The sequence below is a fragment of the Ambystoma mexicanum genome, chromosome 2q (genome assembly GCF_040938575.1).
Source record: "Ambystoma mexicanum isolate Mex_15411 chromosome 2q, UKY_AmexF1_1, whole genome shotgun sequence".
NCBI classification, from domain to species: Eukaryota; Metazoa; Chordata; class Amphibia; order Caudata; family Ambystomatidae; genus Ambystoma; species Ambystoma mexicanum.
Genome location: NC_090924.1, coordinates 1,356,496,997 through 1,356,521,415, shown reverse-complemented (window position 1 = coordinate 1,356,521,415; position 24,419 = coordinate 1,356,496,997). Strand labels below are relative to the sequence as shown.

The 24,419-nt window shown below is 44.8% G+C and overlaps 1 protein-coding gene across 2 annotated transcripts in view; it reads left to right on the top strand.

Annotated features, from left to right (window-relative positions):
• The window catches only part of TOPAZ1 (testis and ovary specific TOPAZ 1), a 2,616,805-nt gene that overhangs the window by 446,328 nt on the left and 2,146,058 nt on the right, over nt 1–24,419 (top strand). For both annotated transcript variants that reach the window (XM_069648829.1, XM_069648828.1), the window contains exon 4: nt 1,708–1,814. In XM_069648829.1, coding sequence (XP_069504930.1) covers nt 1,708–1,814 — 107 coding nt within the window. The remainder of the gene's footprint in view (nt 1–1,707; nt 1,815–24,419) is intronic.

The window sequence follows — 24,419 nt, the reverse complement described above, 5'->3', positions numbered from 1 at the left end:
TCTTAAAAGGATTGGCTTCTCCCCTTTTCTGTTTTTCTTTTCCAATGTTTCAACTCTATTACTAAAGGTTTTTATGCATTTTCCTGTACTTTATTTGAGATGCCAATTACTTAAATATGTCATCAGGGAGAGTTTAAGAGGACGGCACACCATTGAAATACGGCAAAAGTGAAATTCTACCATCAGTGCTCGCAATTCCTCTTGTTTCTCTGGAGGCTCAATGCTGTTTGGGCAAGGGGAGTGTGGCTTTTTTTTCCCCCACTTGAGTCGGCAAGTGAAAGGTATCACTCTCAACTGACTCGCTGTTTTCTGCCTGTTGCAGCAGACCCTTTCCTACCTCTTTCCATGCGGATCACTACGGACTTTGGAACGCAATTGAAGTATGGGTGACTGGGGACATGTTCTCGCAGGTTTAACACATACTTGTGCGAGATTCTAGAAGCGTCTTTGGAATTGGTTGCACCTTCTGTAAAACGGTTTTCGTGGAGGGCAGCTTAATGCATTGGGGCTAGTGACGTCCGCCGTTGCTGCGCCTGCTGGACAGGTAGCTTGGGGCTAGTGGGGTACTTGATTGCTTCTTACTCAGTGTCGTATCAGGAGAGCTTGGCTTGCTGGCTCTAAAACAACTATACTGGGGCTGGAGGCAGGGCACAGCGTCTGCCATCATTGCCAGTACACAAAGAACCACCCATGTACTGCTACCTGGTATCTCTTCACCTAGAATGCGGGCATCTCTAGTCCATAAAGTAAGGATATTTAATGTGACTTCATCACAGAAACTATCAGCTGCATATAACTATTGAAAGCTTATTAATTCCAAACTGTGGATGTCTACACCTGGCTAGTGGGTAATACCATCAGCCTAACTGCAACCCTGGTATCAGGTTACTGTTCAAATTTTAACAGCAATGTGGGAAAGGGGGCGGGGGAAGTTATTCCCCCAAGCAAGCAGAGAGCAGCACATTCTTGCTGGTGGTAATTTGTGATTCCAAGGAGCCTGGCAAGGTGACCTTTTTCCCCAGATAGTGAAAGATCTGTGGGTATTCTGTAAAAGCACGATGGGCGCTGTATCCTTAAAATGTGCGCACCTAGGAGCATGCTGGCCACTATATGCCTGGAAGTCAAGGTAAGATTATTAGACCAGCGATGATCCCAAAACAGAATAGTCCTTTCTTATATATTTGGGGAGTTTAGTTTGAAGGGAAGTTGTGGGTAGTTTAGAAGTTTCCTTACTCACAATCATTGTTCAGTTTTCTTGGTGGTGAGGCATATGGCCATTCCTTCTGTTGTGGACTGCAGATGACAAAAATCAATTTGAAGAGCTGGGAGTCAGTTTTGTTTAGTTTGAAATGTTACAAATGTTTGCTTTGTTCCTGCTTGTATTTTTTTGTGCCGCTAACTCGCAATATGTAGATGATTGTTGTTGGAAAAGCACAGGAAGGGGGTACAAAATGAACACTTGGTGTAAAAATATTTATTATTGATGCTGAACATGTTCTGGCTTCTTGTACCTCAGTTAGCGATCGTTTACAAGTACACATTATTTTTCTGGAACAGGTTTCATATGGGACTATCATCTGGACCCTTTGTGGATCTGTAGGTCTGAAAGCTGACAACTTGTTTCATGTTGAGCATCAACTTCATTATGAATGGGGGCTGCTATGTATTTCTGTTTGTTTGCCACTAAGATATGTTTTCTTCTTTTAGACAGCAAGACAAACACACCGATGGCTCTGAGTGCAAGTAGTTCTGTGGCAGAAATCGCAGAAGAGGCTTTAGAATTTGACATCCGTACTGAGACATTTAGGAAAAAGGTAAATATGAATTGAGAAATGCTGAATTTTGTTTCACAAATGTTAATCACACAGGACTTTATATATATTTGGTTGATATATTTATTTGAAATGGAAACCAGTGACACATCCAGGGAATTCTCACGTTCTCTCCAAGGGGTAGCAACCCCCTTTGGGACTAGGGTGGTGAGCCTGCTATGCTCAACAACCCTTAAGCGATAGGGCAAGCAGGATCCCACTGGGGTTACTTCTGCTTAGATTACAAGGAATCCCCACTAATGGATTTGGGTATCTAAAGATTCCCATATGTTTATATGGGGATTGAGCAGGGCATTCAAGCACAGGGCCCTTTAACAGTGTCTGGTGTGCTTCCTGACTCTCGTTGCTTATGCTTGCCTAAGGCAGATAACCAATGAGTTGCCACATCATGTTATAGAGAAGAATTTAAAGTAGGACCCTGAGGCGTTCCCTGTGGTGGGGAGAGGGGTGGGGCGAGAGTCTGCAACGTTTGCTTACATCAAGCCCCCATAAAGAACATCAAGGGCATGTGAAAATGTCCAACAACAACCCACCTTAAATGCAACATCCCCACAATACCAAACTACTGGAAAATAGTTTACCACCAGCTATTCGTGGACATGCCAACAAACCACATATTGGTTCAAGCACAAGTAGGATTACGACCTCTCGAAGGGTAATTGGCAGGAATCCTTGCCCACTTCTGCTATTGAACAGTTCAGTGGCATTTTATATATTTCCTTAACGAAAGACATCAAGCAGTTGGCCTGACCAACACAACACCTCAGAGGCTTACAACCTTCTGGACAAAGATTGCATACCTGCCAGATTTGGGATGTACCCCCACTCAAAACCACCTCTGGTTTACCATAAAAATCCAGTCTCTCTCTTCTCCTTGCGCTCTGAAACACTTGGGAACAAGCGCAATATAAATAAAATATCATATCTCCTGTTTAACACCTGTGTAGTCCCTGTGATGATACGATATGGCCCGGGCCAGTTCAGGAGAGTCGGTATATTGCAAGGGACCCGTCATCTTCCCCGCCGTTCTGAATATAGGGTTGAGGAGCTCTTTTCCCAACCCAGTGTCGCATAACAAGCCACCCCATTGGTTGCCATAAAAGTGAGTCATTCCGAAGCAGAACCTCTCAAAAATGACCCAAACACATAAAATACAAACATTTCCAGCATTTTGGAACTAGATTTTCCACAATGCGTTTCTTCCTCGGGCTGAAAACCTGGTAGGGATCAGTGATTTTCCAGACTGGCTCACAGGAATTGGAAGGTATGTGGAAACTCAGAACATCCTGATGAGCCCTTTATCCTTCAAGGATGACATGAGAAGGTGGGGCTACTACTTATCCCCCATAGGGAAGAAATGCTCAGTTTTATGGGCCGGTGGCCCCCACCATCTGCACTCGGCAGTATGGTTTGCCTCTGCCTACAATGTTGGCCTCACTGCACAATGCTTTGTAAGAAAGGAGGGCAGGCTGTGTTTGTCAGATATTGGGAAGGCAGAGGCAGAAACCTCTGGTGTTGATGGATACAGGTCGGCAGTACCAATTACCTGGGTGCTGATATGAAAATCTGTCTGTTTGGTACTCACTGGGCAGAGTCACCAAAAATGAACAGAATGATGGTTGTTGGTGGTTGTTAGAAGATGGATATGGTCTGAAACTGTTAAGTACGCTAGACTTAGGAGGTTGTCTGAGCATGGGAGGTGTAAGGATGCAAGATTTTAGTATTGAGTTAGTTGAGGAATCGTGGGAGTCGGGGGGGGGGGGGTGGAGTGTGAGGGGGGTTTGTGGGAGGGGTTTAAGAGGACAGGGGTGTCACTTTCTGGTTCCTCATGGTAGATTTCACGGATTCAGTTGCGGACCAGTTTCTCGCAGCTGAGGTTTCCATGAGTCATGGTAGTGCCAATAGTTTCAAAATTTGCTTGCTGTAAATTAGTTTCTGGTGTACAGTTTTTAGTTGGTGCCATTACGTTTCATTTCTTTCAAAATGAAATATTTTTAAATTTGTTTATTGGCATTTAGTCACGTTTACAATATAGCACATCAAATGGGTGTGTCTCCTACTGCCAAACTAACAGCTTTTTCTTTAATTATACTGTAACTGGTTAAACAGAAACATTTCAAACAACATTAACATTAAACAGTCTCCTTGTTTTGTCCTTGTAAAGTGTTACATGAGCTTCTAGCAAGGGGGGTATCTGGGTAGTGGGGGGGGGGAGAAGGGAGTCAGGAAAGCTTGGGAGTTATCTGGGTCTTTGTTTGTCTCGCGCCAGGTGACCTCGCTGTCTGCGTAACTCTAAGTTCACCGAGATGGCTCGTTCAAGGGGGTTTATCGTCTGAGGGATGAAATAATTTAATCATGTCGTCTTTCTATGCTACTTGTGCCATACTTGAGTCTTCGGTGGATCTAGCTACACTGTCCTCCCAGGACCTTGTTTCAGCGTTCACCCACTTTTCAAACTCTTTGTGCCACACCTTGTAGTTCGGCCCTGCAGGCTTTTTCCATGACATTGCGATAGTTCTTTTAGCTATTATACACATTTTGTCCATTAGTTTTACTAGATGCTTGAGCTTCGCTAGTCTGGGGTAGGTTCCCAGTAGACATTCGACTGGTGTCCACTCATACCTGGTCACGCCCGCTTCCTTGCATGTCTGTTTTATTCTTGCCCAGAGATTCTGCGTTTTGTTACATTTTACTTGGGGTTAGGTAAGTGCGGTATAGTACATTTAGCTGTATCAATCGTAATCTGTGGTTTCTAGATAATTCTTTGGGAAATATCAGTGCTCTATCCCATTCTTTGTCTGTCATCTCCCGTCCCATATCTACTTCCCACTTATTCTTTAGGTCAGCACTCCGGGGGTTGGGAGTATCAATTAGGTGGCGATATATTTGGGACACTGGTTTCCCACTGTCCCCCAAATTATACAGCAGTGTCATGAGGGGGTCTATTTCTGGTTCCTCCGGCCAGGTATCCCATATTGTTCATGCTATTTTGCGGATCCTTTGTTACCACAGGTATTGACCAGTGTGGATGTCGCCCTCCGCATGTAGCGATGCAAACTCCTGGAAGGTTCCTTTGGCATATAGGTCACCCCAGGTGTAAACCCCTTTTCTTTCCCAGAGCCTGATATTGTTCAGATCAGCATCAGTTTTACGTAGGTCCGAGATTATTGGCATTTCCGGGGAGTTTGGATGTTTTAGGTGCCTGAGCGTATTAGTCCTGTGCCATACTTTCCTTCCCAGGGTCGCTAGCAAAGGTGCATTTCTCAACATGGTTTGGGGCATCCAAATAAGTTCCGTTGTATCGGGGAGATCATGGTTTGTAGTAGAGATGTCTTAGATGTGGTCTCGTCTGCTGACCACTTAGTTACAAAGCTCAGCTGGGCGGCCAAATAATATTTCTCTAAGTTTGTTAGTTGGATTCCGCCTTGTTTGTATGGTAAGACAAATGTGGATAGTGCCACCCTGTGTCTGCCTCTTACCCATAAGAATTCTCAGATTGTTTTGAGTAGTCGAAAGAAGGGTTTTGTGATGTAGAAGTGAACATTTTGGAACCCATATAAGAATCTAGGAAGGACAATCATTTTAACTATTGAGGCTCTTCCCATCGTAGATAGGGGTAGCTTTGCCCAAAATCCCATCGATTTATGCAGTGCAGGTAGTCCTGCCCTTGTGTAATGTTCATGCATTAGTTCCGGAGTATGCATTATCTGAATCCCGAGGTATTGGAATGAGGTGGTCTGCCATTTTATGCCTACCGAGGAGAGTTCTTCTACGCTCCTGTCTTTCAGGCCTGCTATGGGGAACAGACAGGATTTCGTCTTGCTCAATTGTATGCCTGAGACCTTAGCATAGTTTTCGAGGACTTCTAGCATTGTCGGTACATTAAGATGAGGGTTTCTGACATATATTAGTACATCGTCGGCATAGAGTGAGATGATGTGGTCCACTCCTAACCGTATTCCTGCATAAAAAAATTGTTTTCTGAAGTAAATAGCGATGGGCTCCAATCCTAGTATATAAAGCATGGGGGAGAGTGGGCAGCCCTGCCTGGTTCCTCTGCATATGTCCCACGCCTCCAACACATGCTTCCCAGATTTCAACCGTGCCCTCAGTTTATTGTAGAGAATTTTGATCCATCTAATGAACCCCGGGCCAAAGCCAAATCCCTCTAGGACTACCACCACCCACTCCCAATATGTAGAATCAAATGCCTTGATGGCGTCTAAGGAGAACAGTGCATACCATTCCCCTTTTGTGTCACTTTGGGCTATTATGTGCTGAAGCCTACGCAAGTTCATAGTTGTGTTACGACCTGGCACAAAACCGTTCTGGTCCGTGTGCACTATGTCTCCTATTATTCTGGACAGCCTCTTCGCTAGGTTTGTAGTTAATATTTTCACGTCCTAGTTGAGCATGGCGAGTGGGCGGTAAGAGTTGCACTTATCTGCAGGTTTATTAGGCTTGAGTATTGGGACCACAAGGGTTTCTCTCATGCTGTCAGGTAGGATCCCTCTTTCAGAAGCCTCTTGGAAGACTTTGTGTAATAGAGGTGTCAGAGAGGGTTCATATGCTTTGTAAAACTCCGGGGGCAGCCCATCGCTGCCCAGAGCCTTACATGTGGCCAGGGATTCGATTGCCTCTGTTAAGTCATCAGTTGTGATGTCAAAGTCTAGGGTTTTAGATTGTGCAGGGAACTATTTGGGCAAGCCTATCTCTTCAAGCAGGTCTATCATTTGGTCTTGGGGAACTCTGTCGTTGTGGGAGTATAATTGTGCATAAAAGCACTTAAGTGTCATTTATACCCTGTTGGGTTCGGTGCATCTCGCCACCCTCATCCTGCAATGTAGTGGTTGTGTGCATAGGATGTTCTTTTTTGCAGAGATAGGCCAGTAGTCGGCACGCTTTATCCGCTTCCGCGTGCGTTCTATTTGTTCTGGTAACATAGTCAAACTTAGCCAATCTGCTCCACGCCTTGGTGCAGTCCTCTCTGAGTGTTCGGAGTTCTTCCTCTCTTTTTGGGGTGTCTACATGGGTGGATTCCAGTCTCACGATTTCCCGCTCCCTCTGGTCTAATTTGTCTCTTAATAGTTTCCTGATGCCTCCAGCCTTTGCTATGATCTCTCCTCGTGTTACTACTTTTATGGCATTCCATAGTGTGCTTACATGTTCTACATTTCCCGTGTTTTCTATTATAAAGTTATCTATGGAGTCTTGTAGCTCATCTTTGAATGCCAGATCTTTCAAAGCCTCTACGGGCATTCTCCACATGGGGATGGGAGGTCTGGGGTCAATGTGGTTCCATTCCACCAGGCGTGGGGAATGGTCCAAGATGGTTCTTCCTAAGTATTGCGCACCTTCTATCTGGGGTAAATGCTCCATGCTTTTAAAGAGATAATCTAGTCTTGTGTGGAGGCCATGTGGGGACGTGAAATACGAATATCCGTTCTCTTCAGGGTGCAGTTCTCGCCATGCATCTGCTAGGTCAAACCCATCCGTCATGGTGTTCAGGGACGTGGTGGCCGCCGAAGGGCCTTTTGGTGGGGACAAGGACCTGTCTAGTTCTGGGTTATGGACACAATTAAAATCATCTCCCCATATGAAAAAGACATTCCTGTATTGCAACATTTTAGTACCCAATGTGTTCAAGTGAGCTGGGACGTTATTGTTTGGTAAATATGAGTTCACTATGCATATTTCTGTTTGTTCGACGCTTCCTCATATTATCACATATCTGCCCTCGGGGTCTTTTTCAATTTTAATTAGTTGGAATAGTAATTGGGGATTGATCCAGGTATAAACCCCTCTTGCGTATCTGGAGTAGGAGGCTCCGAATCCCTGTCCCCTCCAGTGTTCCCTGAGTTTAGTCTCAGATTCTGCAGTGCAGGGTCTCCTGCAGCAGAGCTATCCCCACTCCCTTCCTATGTAGGTAGGATTTGATTCTATTTCTGCAGAGGTAAGTACCCAGGCCACGCACGTTCCATGTCATTATCTTTATTCGCGTTGCCATAACGGTTCCGCTGGGAGTTCCGGGTCCCCCTGCCCCTTATAAGAATTGTCTGTGATTGCAGTCAAGCCCCCACAGACTCTGACCAGCTGCAAGCCCTTTCCCATCAGATCTGCTTTTTCCGCCCGCTCACCTTCTGCCCTCGCTCTGCCACTTGGAAACTTTTTTAACGTTCATTCCAATGAATGAAATAACCCAATAAAACAACGAAGTACTGCCCCCAGCAGTTGCTTCAAACTCGTAACGCTCGGGGGCTCCCAAGCCTTTTGGGCCCTTCCAGGCCTTTCGGTACGGGTGATGTGTAGGCATTCTGCCTGCACTGTTCCAGATGGGGTGGGTCGTTACCGATCTCGTGTTTGGTCCTTCGTGCTCCTGTCCAATTTCTTCATCTGTTTGTTGCGGCGTTAAGTAGTCTTATTGTCCATTCCGTGCATTCGAAATGTAGCGGCCGTCATCTTGGGCAGTTCCGATCGTCTTCATCTTTTGTCCTTTATTGTTTCCTCAGCGTCTTTTGCAAGGTTGTGTTCGAGCCACATATTTGCTGCAGCTGGAGTCTCTAGGAAGATTGCCTTTCCTTTGTAGAGTACTTTAAGTCTTGCTGGGTAAAGTAACATGAACTTGAGATTAATTTTCCGTAGTCTTGCTTTTATTGGTATGAAGGAATTCCTTGCACGTTGCATCGCAGGGCTTTAGTCTGGATACGTGACTATTGCAGTCATTTCTTTTGATCTCTCCACCTTCCCTTGAGAACCGTAATATTGTCTCTCTGTCGCAGAAGTTTAAGATCTTCGCTATTATTGGTCGTGGGTATGATCCTGGTGGGAGCCGTTTCTGAAGGGATCCATGGGCTCGTTATACAGAGAACTGCTGGGTGAGTTTACCTGCCCTGATTTCTTGAAGTAGCATGGTTTCTATGAATTCTGTAGGGTTTGGGCCTTCCATGTCTTCCGGGATCCCAAGTATTCGGATATTATTTCGGCGGGCGCGTCCTTTCGCATCTTCGGAGCGTGCTTCCAGTCTCGCCACTGTTGATTCCAGTTCTTGAACTCTCGCTTTCAGGTCTTGTGTGGTCTCGACGTTGTCTTGTAGAGAGGCCTCTGTTATGGTCACTCTTTCCGTCAAGTTGCGGGCGTCTTGCCGCATTAGCTGTATATCCGACTTTACTTCTTCTATCTTGTCCTCAATGAATGTGCGAAGCGCCGCGTTGGCCTGTAGGATCCAAGTCTCTTTAGGATCCTCCACTGGGACTGGCGGTTCTACTGTGACGTCTTGTAGCGGTTGTTGCTTTGTCTTGACCGCCGTGAAAGAGTCCATTGTCGCTGTTTTTGATTTATTTTGGGAGGCGACATCTCCTTTCTTAGGGATTTCAGTCTTTTGTAGTGGGTCCCGTGCTCTCGCCCTATATCCAGCTTGGTAGTTTAACGGTCTGCAGTGGGTAGCCCTTGCCTGGGTGGTATGCCACGGTGGAATATATTTCTGCTCAGATTTGGGCCTGCCCTTCTCGGGTCTTTCGTCTTACCTGGAATCCCAGGTTTTCTCGGGTGTATTCCAGTATTCCCGCCTTTGATTTAGGATGATTAGGTTGGTGGTTTCTTATCTAGGTGTGCCTATGCCTGCCCAGCGTTCTCCTAGCAGGGCTCTTTTCCTTCAACTGTTAATGGTCCACCACAATCAGGGCGTTTCTTCCCCTGCTATGGGATGCTGGAGCGATCCTTAATGCCCAGTTCCAAGGGAGGCCACAGGGTGCTAGATGGCACAGTGAGGAACGGTTGCCTCCTGCACTGCAGTATGCTGGTGGCTTCACAGTGGTGCGTGGTAGCAGTCCAGATTGGGCCCTCCATCTGAGATCCCCTCTGCGTAGCTATTCTGGTGCTGCCTGCTAGGTTTTGCATCTCATGCGACGTTGGTGCACTGAGGTAACAGCCGAGACTCGTTTATGGCTCTGTGTTCTATGCTTCTCTTTCGTTGCGTATGCGCCACAGAGTAATGCCTTTACTATTAGCCTGCGGCTAACTTGGGCGTTCTACATGTGAACTTGCCCACCTGGGCTTACAGCCGTTTCCCCTGCCTCGGCTCACCTCCTTTCCTTTGGCCACTCAATGGATGCTGGCTTTCCGTTCCTTGCTCGCGGAGGTGGTTCGTCCGTAGCGATCCGCTTACTGTGTCTGTCCACTGGATCGGGCGTCACGGTCCTGCTTCCCTGGATCCAGGCAACGTTATCTCTGGCACCGGCGCTTCAATCTTGCTGTTCTGCGGGGGTCGGTGGTATTTGTCACGCACCGTCACCGCTCTCCCCTGCTGTCTGGTGCCTTCCACGCCTCCTTGTGTGGGTCTGCTAATGGGCTCTCGCCCCTTTGGTGTTGCTCCGTGTGCCCATATATCGGGGCTTTCTCCGTTCTTCAAGTCCCGCCTCCCGTCAGCGGAGCACTGCGCTCTGTGTTCGTCTGGAGGTGCCACCTTTAATTGCAGTGCCGCTAAATGGTGACCACCACGTCCACTGCTGAGGGGATTTCGCTCGGCGATCTCCTCCAGCAGTCCAGCCAGCACTCTGCTCGGGCTCACTGTTGTGACGCTCCTCTTTCCCACGATTAAGGCTGCCATCTTGGGTGCTGTAGGGGAGCTTCTTCTAATGCTCCGTTTTCTTCGTTGTCAGTGCCAATTTCGTTCAGCGCTGTGGTCGGGTTTAGTAAAGGGGTTCTTCTATGCCTGCATATACATTTTATTGCTGCATGTTCAGTTTTATCGGCATAATATTGTCCGCTGTAGGATCATGGACAGGAGCTCTTCAGGTTGCAGTCTTCACTCCATGCGCGCTGGCCACGCCCCCATTTCTTTCAAAATGATTGGTTGAAAAACTTGAGCTGTTTCCTGAATGTCACTTGGTTCTCTTCCAGGCAAAGAGGTTTTGGTCGGGTGTTCCACAGTTTTGTGGCCAGAAATGAAAAAGGAGGATCCTCTTTGCTGTTTGTTGTTGAAGTTGCTAGCTCAGCATTGCTGGACTGAAGTGTTTTGGAATGTGTGCAGTGTTGAATCTTTCCTCTGAAGGAGGAAGGCCCCCCCCCCTCCCCGGCCAGACCCTCCTATAGGTATGAATGATGGCCGATGCACATGATTTTGACACTAGCCCTGGAAAATGAGTAATTCAGGCGTGGTGTGTTCAAATCAATTCATTCTGAGAAGTAGTCTTGCTGCTGCATTTTTAACTCTTTGAAGTTTCCTTATTATGATATGTCACTTATAACGAGCCTGTGCACAAGTGTTTCTGGGTGCGACAAGACAAGGCAGGGCGAACAGAGGGAGGATAAAACAAATGATCTTACTAGGTTTAGTCATTCAGATCGTGCAAGTGCAGTAATGCAAAGTGCAGGGGGGAGGGAGAAGGGAAGTGCCAGTGGGAGGGAAAGGGTAAGTGCTGCCAGGGCAGCGCATCTCTGAGTAGGTGCAAGGAGGCAGGGGCCTGCAGGGTTCCAGTTCAGTTCCTAAGTTCGCGGTAGGCTAGGTGTCTGTGCAGGGGCTACTGGTAGTGAAGGTGCCTGGTACCCTGTGAGATACTGAGGGTAGTTAGGCACCCAGTTAGTGAAGCAGATGGGTAGGTCAGCAATGGGGTAGTGGGAGAGGGAGAGAAATCGGAGGCGAAAAGGAAGGTCTTGAGCATATACCGGAACTTCAGTTGGTCTGGCTTACATTTGAGAGGGTCATGGAGGCCATTCCAGAGGGAGGCCCCTGCAGAGGAGAGAGATCTACCCCCCACTCTCTACCTGTAGAAGCATCTGACCATCAGAGAGTTGGAGGTCACGGAGCGAAGGGCTCAAGAAGGAAGGTGTTTAGGAAGAGAGGGTTGGATGTAGTGCAGGCCCTGGCCCCAGAAGGCCTTGTGGGTGATGTAGAGGGCCTTGAACTTGATCCTTGCAGCCACCGGGAGTCCGTGCAGAGATTTTAGGGCTGGAGAGATACGGTCCCTGGTATTGAGGCCAAGGACAAGTCTTGCAGTCCTGTTCTGGATTAGTTGCAGAGGGTGGAGAGTAGAGGAAGGCAGATTAAGAGGCTTTTGCAGTAGCCCAGCATAGAGAGAACCAGGGCTCTGGCGACGACAAGCTTCTGGGGGAAAGTGAGAATAGGAAGAATACCTCTGAAGAGGTGCAGCTGGTAATGTGTCTTCTTCGCAAGGTCTGTGATGTGAGGCGAGCGTGGAGTCGAAGATGACACCAAGGTTTTTTGCCTGGCAGGAAGGCGAAGGAAGAAGGCCCAAGGGAAGCGGCCAGAGAGAGGGAAAGCGGGGGCAGGGGTCCCAATGAGAAGGATCTCAGCCTTACTGTAAGGCATTAGTAAACATTTTCTTTTTGCTGGTATCATCCCATAGATTTCTATGGGACACCCTTTCTTTTTTTTTTTATCCCAGTCTTCACTTTTTGGAGGTGAGCAAAGACTTCTGCTTTGCTTTCCTTGCCTGTTTTGCTCATTATTATGGCGAAACGGACTTGTCCCGAAGACTGTCAGTACTGAATGACTGTCTCTGTGAATTCTTGCATTGTTTCAATTTCACTTATTTTACAGCTAAGTACAGTTTGGATACTTTGTTTTTATATGGAAATTTCTCTCTTGTGCCAATATTACCTTTTCCAAGCAAAAAGTTACCCCGATTTTAACTTATGGAGCCGAAACTAGAGTAGGGCAAGCTCAGACATATTGGCAAGGAATGGAGGGTATTTACTGACGATCAGTAATGACCCTCCAGCAATCGACATCTATGTCCGCCATCCGACATGAGTTGGGAATGGTCTCGCTCCACGCCGTATATAAGTGGAAAGTATTCTCCTTGTATAGAAAATGTCATGACTAGATAATGCAGACGTGGAATACCAAAATTAGAGATGCCCTATAGGAGATGGAGATCCCAGAAACTCTTTTAATAGCCAAGTGTGGCAAAAGGTTTTAAGCCACATCCCGAAATGTATACCAATGGAAATGTTATGTTATGAGTTGGGCCTGACTTCTCTAAAGAGTATCATGTACAGGAAGAAGCTATCGCTACTACGTAAATGTCTTGTGTCCGACATAAACACGTTGTACTACTTTTTGGGGACAGATCTAGAAGGTGTACTTATGTCCGATCTTAAAAGAGAATGTGCCAAAATATTATGTGATTTAGGTCTATCAATGGAGATTCTTATAAAGAATCCGGGTAAGGTTAAAGAACTGTTAAAAGCATCGGATTGGTTGGGAAATAACGTGGTGATCTTAAATTCTCATTTGTATTCACAAGCAATATCTTTTTGGAAGTGGAAACCTGCTCCCGTGAAATGCATAGAAAAATATCCATCTAGAGTTTTTAGAAACTTGACTGAGATTTCGTTTTAATGTTTTAAACACTTTTGAAATCAAGAATATAAGGAACAGAAATGACATGGAAATTAAGTTCTGTAGACACTGTAAGGTAAACAGGGTTAGCAAATCGCTAATGCATTTGTTATTGATCTGTCCGGAACTCCTGAAACACAGAATTGAATACTTCTCAGCGTTTGTAAATGACATCTCTAACGTGAATAGAGCTAATCTGTTGACTGAGATGCTTCATGGTAACTCTACGGTTTTAAAAATACGTTTCAATGAATATGTTAGAGTCCTATGTGATTTTATGAATATGTCTATGCTATGTTTAAGTGTCTTAATGCAATCGGCAAGAAATTTTAAATACTTTGGTAGTGATGTTTTGGCTCAATAATATTTTCAAGAAAATATTGACAAGGTGTTTTTATCTGTTATTGGTAATTCAAGTTTAATCTGCTATTTGGAATCAAGTGTATTAATGTGTGTTTTTGTCTGTTACTGTTTTTATACAATACGTTTTGTACTTTTGTAATCTTTTATTGTATTGTTGTGTGAACATTTTTTGTAAAGGTTTATACAAACCAATAACAATAAGGATAATATAATAGCCAATCCCATGCGGGCCAAAAATAAACTATGGATGGGTGATTGGATTAAAACAAAAGAAGCATGTATGAATCTACATCTATTTGTGGATCAAGCGTTCTTAACTAAGAGCTTACGCAATACAGAACAATACGTGATTACATTTCCGGATCCGATGATAAAAGTATTATACAATAGACTAAGATTGGACGTGTAGTACACCAAGGATGTTTTGTTTCCACGTAAAAAAATAACTATCACCGAAAATGTTTGTAGATTTTGTCAAGTCCTGACCCAACGAGAAACAATCAAATATCTGATCTCAGAATGCACTGTTCTAATGTAAATTGAGAAAACAGCACTTCTTTTATTTTCCTTCAGATTATCGTAAAGCCACATCAGAATGTCTATGGAAATTGTTTGATAGTCATAGTAAAACAGTCAATATAGCCATAGTCAGATTCATGCAAGCGCTCAATGTAGAAGGAGAATGTGTAAGAACTATATTAGAGCTCTAACCAGATCAAGGGTCAGAACAATAATTCCACAGAAAATGATGCTTTAGTCGCCATCAGGATTAACATCATGTGATGCATGGGAGAAATATGTCCATCCTTGTTTCTGTATTTGTGATCAAAATAAGAATGAACGTCTCTTCTGAAAATGTGATGTAAAGGAGAATGTATGTTGCTTCTGAAAAGTGATTCAAACCTCTTTTTTATGTTGACTTTTATCTGGCTGTTTTTTATAACTCAAAAGGAGAGAATTCTAAAACCCAAAATGAACACGCTGTAAATGTAAAATAAAAAAAGGAAAATCTAAAGATTTTGTCGAAGCATATACTAGAGAATTGAAGAGTATATCTATATATTTGTATCCAAATTATATATCCACTTGCAGACAACATTATTTTACTGTTTTAAAAACGAGATTGTATTATGTTTGATTGTTTTGTCTTGGTGGTTTTGTGTACAGGAAACACAATGGTACATGGTGTTTTATGGAAGTTTGTAAATATCTGATTTGAGAAGATCTCAAGCAATATCTGTATTATGTAATATTTGAAAGGCTGTCATGCTACAGCTATAACAAATAAAAAATAGTAACTTTTTGATGATTACTTTTACAATGTGCCTCGGAAAAGATGGTGGCAGCAGTGATCTTTTTACAGTTTTTGAAGCTTTTCACTTGTGCACTTTTGCATTTACCACAAATGGCTACTAATTGTGGCTAGCACCCTAAGATGGCTGTAACACAAGTTCTTTTGCTTGTTCTTTGGCCAGATTGTTCTTCTACCTGCCGTCTCATGTCAGGAAATGCCTTCTATGGAAATCCCTTTCCCTGGGAATGCTGTGAATTTTGCAGGATAAGTGGGGTGTTTGTGTGTGTGTACACGTCTGTTGATGGTCAGATATAGTGACCAGTGGCTATCCCCGATTTGGTATCCACTGGCTGTTTGAATGGTGCATGCCATTGCCGTTGGTGGGCTTGGGCATGCTCCCATCCTGAATCCTGGATAAAAGGAGGCCCTCTGTTAATCACCATTGGAGCCAAGACTCTTACGAAGAAGAGCAGCGTGCGGACAACCCCTGCAGCTGACAACCATAGACTCCAGTGTTGTCCCGGTGAAGCCCTGCTCCTATGTCCTGATCTCAAGAAGGCCTTTGTTGGTGCTCTGACCCATGGGCCGGTGGGAACAACTAGTCCTGACCCCTGCTCTTAAATCTGTGCCTGCTGATCCGTTGGAAGTTTTCTAGGTGGGCTGACCAGCTCTCTCCTTGGCGCCTTGCCATCGCCACAGAGCTGCAGCCTAGGCTGTTCAAAGCAGAACTTTGCAGATCTTCAGCTTGTGCCACAAGTCCCCTGCTCCTGCATTTTCAGCCGTCTCACACCAAGGAAAGTTGTGCAGAGCCTGCTGTTTCGTTCTCCACTGGGCAATCGCTGCTGCTGCCTGCTTTGTGGTGACCTTTGTTTAATCCATTCGGCTTTGTGTCCGAGCTGTCCCGTGGCTGCCTGTCCCTCAGAAGTCTTTTTCTGTTCTACCGGAAGCTGTCTGGATAAGATTCCTAAGTTCAGCAACCAACCAAAACTAAATCTTGCGAAACTAAGCATCTGTTCCGTCTCGATGTGTATACAACCCTCACAAAAGGAACCAAGGCAGAAGAACAAGCCTGCAGCAAAGTCTGGAACCTCTGGAAGTGGTATACAGAGAACTCTGAGCTGGGGTGGGGTCTGAGTCTACATGCCTGTTGCTTTCCACCCCTGTGTCCTGTAGGGTAACTAGGATGTAAGATCCTGACCCTAACGCACTCTACCTGACCTTTGGTGATGGAACCTGGTTTAAGCATTTCCTCCATAGGGCTATTCTTGTGGGTTGGGTTGAGTTTGAGTCCTAGTTTGAAATGTATCTACCTTTCTAGTACCTCATAATAATCATAACCACTGGCACTGAAAATCTGTATATAAACCTTGGAACTGGTAACGTTTGGACACAAGGCCCTAATACATCTTACTTGCTTGAGTAACTGGAATTACTGGTGTTGGCCTGTGTTGACTTGTTGCTCTAGACCACTCTCACACCTACCTCAGAATAAGCCTTGCCAGGCTGATAACTTGCCTTAATTGGGTTTGGTTAACCTCCGTCTTTCATCGTAATAGGGTGGTATCCCAAAATCCTCCCACCAGGGATGATTTTGGCAATTCATATCAACACTGTGCCTCTCCCAGTCTCTCCCTTCTCCTTTCTCTCACATCTCTCCCACCCCTTTCTCTGTCTTTCTCACTCTTTGCCTCCTCTCTCCCTCCCACATATTGCTCCCTCTCTCCTCCCTCACTCCCTATTTCTCTGTGCCCAATCTCCTTATTGAGATCTACATCTATACAATTTTAAAACTTATGTATACAATCAAAAAGGCTTTATATATTGGTCAATAGTTTTATTTATTCAATCGTTTTCTCTATTGGCATTGTCGTCAATATGTGAAACGTGAGCTTGTGAAGAAAAGTATTCGTGCAGATGTTGAAACAAGGTTGACTACCATTTTTCAGTAATATTCTCTCTCGAAAACGAGCGTTTTAGGGAGTATCTCATTCCACCAGATATAATAGCAGACAGCTATGAACTTTGATTAAGTAGTCTATTCTTAAAAATAAACTATTTTGAATTCCACTGAAAGAATATTTCACACTCGTTCGATACCTGACAGGACATATCGGAAATGGAGGCTACAAATTTCTTGGAAGTTAGATGTTGTTTATTTTAAATTTAACTATGAAATAGTAAAGAAGTGGAAAAACTGAGAAGATGACTAGACTGTATTGGTAGTAGTCTAGCCCCACTTGATTAACCATAGTTTTGCTTAGCATTATGTAAGCTGGGAGTCCAAGTTAGAGGCTGTTTGGAAGGTATTAGAGAAATGATGGCCAAGACCTTGTTGTGAATGTTAAGTAAGGTAAGATGTGGCATAGCATGCGCAGCTGGGAGAAATGACTTCTGACAACCACTGTGACCTGTGGGTCAAGAGCGCGGGTGTTGTCCATTGACGTTCCAAGATTCCTTACGCAAGCAGGTAGTGAAGTACTTATGGGACTTATGCCTGACCTGAGAGAAGAGAAAAGCTTGTGAGGTTGAGTTGGCTGTTGCAGGAGAAGCAGAAGTGCAATATTAAGCATAAAGGATCCAGCGGATGAGGGAAGACTGTAGGGAGAGGCTGTTTCGTGGTTTGATGAGTGGTGAGAGTTAAGAAAGAACATCAGGGAAAAGGGAAGGTTGGAATAGTACGCGGGACAGAAGAGGTGGAAGAGAGTTTACATTGGCAAAGGCTTGAGAAGGAAAGCGGGATAAGAGGTCCAGAGGCCGTGAAGTAGAGACTGATGAATATCTTCTGAGCTGTGAGGGGTCAGAAATGTGAGATGGACACAAAGGTATCGTTTTCTCAGTTTGCCATTTTATCAAATTAAAAAGGGGGGAGATAAACAACTATCTTTCCGTTGCCTAACGAGAATGTCCCTACCTAGAAAACTAAAACTAAAGAAAGATGACCTAGTGTCCAAAAAGCATCTGACCCTCACACTAATACATATGCAAAAAAAATGTACAAGGACCATTTGGCTGTTTCAGTGCAACACAAAATTGCAAATGTTAATATAAGGTAGTCCTTGTGACCAGGGTTGGGCTCAAGTTCTGTTCAGCTCAACACAAAAATGTATTTTCCATCCTCTGCGTCTTTCCATTTGGCAAAGCAAATGTATTTTCCATAAGCACTCGTTTAAAGCCATAGTAGACCCCACCCCATCATACTGTGAACTATATGCATATACCATACAGCACACCCCACAACAATGATGCTACATCTCTGCATCTAACCCGTTTTGCCACACAGCGATTTTCTTATTATTGGAGCTCAAGCTCCTTTGTGTATCCTGTTCATGTTGACATACTGTAATATTACCATTTTGTGTCTTAAGCCGCATAGTGCAACTAGCCTACTTGCCACGCTGGAACTTTAGCATAGTGAGATTTAAGTTGCCAAGCGTATCCTGCCCATACTGTTGACATTCTGTGATTTTACAGTTTTGTGCCTTAAGCCGCATAGTGCAACTAGCATCTCATACTACTACCACCCCCCTGCCACATTGGCTGGCCCCCGGGCACTGGACTAATTACTTTGACTCGCACAACGGTACTTCAAGACCTTTGCCTGCCTTACTCAGCCTTGCACACCTGCCCATCCAGCGCCACCCCATATCTAGAATAGCTATGCTAAGTTGTGCATTTATCATCATGTTCCATTTCTGCCTTGTCCAAGACAGCACACCATGCACAGGTGACCACTTTCTCGCGATCAGAAACGACCTCACTAAACTGGCTTGCCCCAGACATTTCCCTATACCTTGTCCAACACTTTTTCTACCAACCACTGCAGCATTCCCTATTAGCTTAAATTATACCCACAGCACTAATGTCACTCCCACACTCCCTTACAGAGAAATTCTACCTACAGATGCCCTAGCTGACCATTGGCACACCCCCCAACTCACACTAGATAGTAAATCCTACCCCATTGTAGGGAACGATAGGAAGCACCTCCTAAAATCACGCACTAAACTATACCATCAGAGCCGCACCTAACCCCTGCAACACCCAAACCGCTAAACGATCCCCTGCCGATCAAAATGCACACCGCACCTACTACCTCAACCACCAAAAAAACCTCCAATGCCTCTTATCCTCAAATGCCTAAATTGGCCCATGCTGACGAACCCAAGCCACCCACCAGCATCAAAAGCGCCCTTATCAACGACGATCCCTAGGAGCAGTTGCAACCGAAATCCATGACCTCATGATTGAACAAAACCTGGACCTACTATTTGTCACAGAAACCTGGCTTCACCAAGCCTCTGGACCATTGCTAGCACTAGCGATTCCACCACACTACACCATCCTCAGAGCTGACGGATGCAATTCTACAGGAGATGGAGTAGCCATCATAGCTAGGAATGAGTTACAAATCAGATCAAGCTCCATTGAAGACATAGCAGGGTTTGAATTAATCCTAGTTAAAAACTCTATGGATGAAAATACCACAATTGATATTGTGGTAATCTACAGATCTCCTATTGTCAATAGTCATCCGGATACAGACATTTATCTACTACTTGCACCAGTCATTAAACCCAATACAAAATGCATTATCTCGGAGACCTTAACCTAGGCTTTAATGATGACTTAGACCCCAAAGCTGCATCCCTTTACTCAGCACACAAAGACATGAATTTAACCCAACTTGTCAATGCCCCCACCCATATCAAGGGCAGAACCCTTGACTGGATCCTCTCACTCAACACTAATCTTACCATAGACACTATTATCCCACTCAACTGGACAGATCATTCCTGTTTAGAATTCACCATCATGAGCGATGAGCCCTCTCCACCTAAGACCAAAACTTTGGACACCTACGAAGCCAGAAACCCCCGTAAGCGCACTGTAGAGAGCTTCACCCCTATCCTCAACAAAAAAACTAGAAACTACCCTAGTTACTAGCAATGATCCAAGTGTCATTGCTAAATATTACCATAAATGCCTCACCCGTATCATTGACGAAGTAGCACCTATCACAGCCAAAACGCAACGGATCAACAAAAAGACCCACTTCTGGTTCAATGAAGAACTAGCCTCCTTAAGAAGAACAAAACGCTCTCTTGAACATATCTACCTCAAGCACCCCACCCCTGACTCGGCCAAAGCCTTTAAGTAAGCTAGCAAAATCTATATAACAGCCATCATCACCCATAAAGCTAACTCCTACAACTCGCGCATCAGCAACGCCTCTTCAGATGCCAAGAAACTCTTTTCTATCCTTAGAGAATTAGAAAATCCCATACTCACCACGACCCCAGCCAACTCCAGTAAAGAATGGTGCCCTACCATATAAGACGCCCTCGTCTCCAAAATTACCATATTACAAAATAAAATCACTACCAAAAGATTGTTACTAGCAGATAAAAATGCATCCACCCTCAATCCCCTCACCACCTCCAATGATCACCCTAATTCCCTATTCCATTTCACCCCAGTCACGCAAGAACTAGTGCTTGATAGCATTGCTAAATTAAAAGCCACCAACTGCAAAGGGGACCGCATTCCAGCTAAACTAGTAAACGCATGTGCCTCCACCCTCTCCCCCACCATAACCAACTTCATCAACTCCTCCTTTAACACCAACACAGTCCCAGCCAGCATCAAAGAAGCTTGGGTTACCCCACTTCTCAAAAAACCCACTCTGGACCCCTCAATATTGACCAACTACCGCCCAATAACAGTGCCATTTTTACTCAAACACATAGACAAGATAGTGTACATGCAAATCCAAACACACCTGGAACAGAACCAATTCCTCGGAACCAGACAAACCGCTTTAGGCCTAATCACAGCACAGAAACCGTTCTCCTGGATCCCAAAATCCAGATGGACACCATCAGAGACTCAGGGAAACTTTGCATACTCTTACTACTAGATCTGTCCACAGCATTTGACCTTGTAGACCACAATAAACTTTGCACGTCACTCGCCAAGGACTTCAATTTCTCCAATGAAGCCACTCTATGGGTTAAATCATTCATAGCAGATCGCACCTCCAGGGTCGCGATAGGTAAAGAAGCAGCTGATCCCATCTCAGTCCCCGTTGGAGTACCCCAAGGATCATGCCTTTCCCCCACACTATACAATGCCTACACAAAGCTCTTCTCGGCCCTAAACGATATGGGTGTCATCTACACCAACTTTGCAGATGACACCCAGATCCTCATACCCATCACAGGCAACTACGACCAAGACATCCTGACCATTAACAAAATATATGCATCATCTAAAACTGGATGGCACTAAATAGTTTGTCTCAACGATGAAATCACTGAAGTTCTAATCGTAGGATCACCATCTAAAATAGCTGCCCTCCACCCAGATTACTCCTCCATCAATATAGAAGACCCACTGAACCCAGTTTTAAAGCAAGTGAAAACCTTAGGCGTATACCTATACGCCCACCTCACCATGACCAAACACATCAACACACTATCCTCATCCACGGCCTATACGTCCAAGCTTATCGCTTTAAGCCGACAATTTCTGACCCCCACCAACTGCCTCACCCTGGCCAGAGCCTTGGTGCTATCCAAACTAGATTACTGCAATGTGCTATTGCTAGGAACGTCCATTTCCAACCTCACTAAATTACAGTTTATGCAAAATAAAGTACTAAGAGCAGCATTAGGGATAGAAAAGGTTTGACCACATCTCTAAGACCCGGAAGGATGCCCAATGGTTACCTATCAAAGCTAGTATTATCTTTAAAACACTTTGCATCACCTACAAATGTTTTGCTAAAAAAGCACCAATCTACTTCAACAATGCCCTACAGAAAAAAGAATCCATAGGAACGCTAAGATCTAACGACAACCTAATCTTAGTGCCCCCTTGTTACAAAACTACCAAAGCGGGAGGCAGCAGCTTCATAGTGCTCGCCCCCAAACACTGGAACACCCTCAACATCAAAAGAGAGACTTCCCTCCCTGGCTTTAAGAAGATGCTGAACACTTGGTTATTTAACCAATACTAGCACATCGATTTGCTAATCTTTGTCAGCCTTGATACCGACTGAATATTCTTATTTCCTGTACACTTATTTTTATGCATAATGTATGTTTAATGCCAAAGCTGTCTGTAACCACACTGTGATACCCCAGGTTCTGGGCGTGTAACAAATAAATGAAATAAATAAATAAAACTAAAGCAGTAGCAGTCCTCCACAATCTTTCTGTATAAGGTCCATGTCTCTTTCATAAGTGCTAGTTCATTGTATTTATTTATTGATTCATATTTTTAAAGCGCACAAAAGCCTGTGGGCATCGTGGCGCTGTTAGAGGTGAACAAGCTTGCTAGTTACATTGGAGAGGAGGATGGTTACATATAAATGTACATTTATAGAGCAGATTGTCGAGAGGAGGATGGTTACATGGAAATGTACATTTATAGAGCAGATTGTAGAGACACAGTAATTGAGTTAAGGAACATCTTGAGGAATGAGGTGAAGTGGAAGGGTGTATGTTGAGGAAGGGGTTGGGTAAATAAGATAGTTTTAAGTGATTTGCAAAAGGCAAGCTGGGATGGTTCTGCTCTGAGTGGGTTGGGAAGGGCGTTCAAGAGCTTGGGTGCGATGTGGGGCAAGCCAATGCCACCAGCTTTGGCTCTTCTGATGGTGGGTATGCAGAGTTGGTTCGTGTGATGGCTTCTTTTGGGGCGGTCTGAGGAGTTCTTGACTATGGTTTCGGAGAAGTATGTAGGTGCGGTGAGGTTAATGCATTTGAGTAATAGTGAGGATTTTGAAGTTGATTCTTTCCTTAACTGGGAGCCAGTGTTCATTTCGCCTTGTTTGGGATACATGGTCGTATTTAGGAATGTGCAGTGCGGCTCGGAGTGCATTATTTTGCACTATTTGGAGTTTGCATAGGTTTTCGGTTGAGGTGCCTGCTAAGAGGGCGTTACAATACTCTAGCCTCGCTCCTATGGTGGCCCTAGTGATGGAGAGGCTGTTTTCGGAAGTTAGTAATGGTTTTATGGCATAGATGAGTTTAGTGGTGAGTGCGGAGGAGATGGCGCTGATCTGTTTCATCATTGAGAGTGTGGAGTCTAAATGGACTCCTAGAGTCTTTACAGAAGCAGAAACTGGTATGTTTGAGTTGCCAATGGGGAAGTGGGAGTATTCAGGGCCGAGTTTAGCTAGAATTTCCTTGGGGGCTAGGATGATGATCTCGGTTTTTTCACCTATTAGGCAGAGGCCATTGGTGGCCATCCATGCTTGAATGGTAGCATATATTTGGAGGAGGGCTTCTGTGTCTTGGGAGTAGTCCCCGGTGAGGGGGAGGAGGACTTGGGTGTCATCGGCATAATTGGTGTATGCTATGCCGAGTGCATCCAACAAGTCAAAGAGCGGTTTGGTAGACATTTTATAAAGGGTGGGTGCAGTGCAGGATCCCTCAGGGACTCCGCAGTTGATGGTCTCGGGGATAGCGTTGGCCAGATCTGAGTACACTTTCATGGCCCTACCTTTTAGGAAGGAAGTAATCCAGGTGGTGGCCTTGTGCGAATAGTGTGCTGCGTTAGAAAGGTGGGAGGTGAGGATGTTGTGGTCAACCAGATCAAACGCGGCAGAGAGATCGAGGAGGAGCAGTAGTGCAGGTTTGTCATTGTCCATTATTTTGGTGATTTGGTTCTTTAAGTCTAAAAGGGCGGTTTCTGTGCCATGACCCTTGCGGAAGCCTGATTGTTTTCTGCCAAGGATGGCTTTGGTTTCCAGAAATTGTTGGATCTGATTACGGGTGCCTTTGACTTAAGATTTTGAGGAGGAAGCGGACAGTAGTGATAGGGCGGTAATTATTGGGTGATGAGGGGTCAAGGGAGGACTTTTTTATTAGTGGACGAAATCAGGCCTCTTTTAGGCTTTGTGGCCCGATGCCTGTTGAGAATGAGGAGTTAATGAATGCAGTAATGTTTGGAACCAGTGAGTCTGCGCATTCTTTGATGGTAGGAGGGCATATGTCCCCTTTGCATGTGGAGGGTTTTATTTTTTATTTTTTTTAGCAGGTCGGTGACTTCCATCTCCGTGACATCTTTAAAAGTGAAAAGGGGTGTTTGAAGGCGAGGATTGTGCGGGAGGGTTGTGTGGGGGGGGTCTCTTTGTTGGGGGGGGGGGGGGGGGACCTTGCACTGAGATGCTATTTTGTCTTTGAGTGTTTTAACTTTGGTGAGGAGGGCATTCTGAATGCTGAATCACCAGGCTTCGTCCTTAACGATTTCATCTCGGCTGGAAATAGGTGAGGTGAGTTCTTTGAAGATGGAGAAGATTTCTCTGGATTTGGAGCTGGCGTTAGAGATTCTTTGATTATAAGATTCTGATTTGGCTTTAAAGATGGCTTTTTTTTATAGGTGGAAGAGATCTCTTTGAATTCGCTGAGGGAGGATTGGTTGGACGCAGATTGCCACTTGGTGAGGGCTTTACGTTTCTTAGTACGGAGGGCCAATAGTATTAATTCACAATATGTCATTCCCAAGTTTCAAAGTAAATTGTAACTCATCTTAAGTATTCTTCCAGTGGAATGCTTTCGTCAAG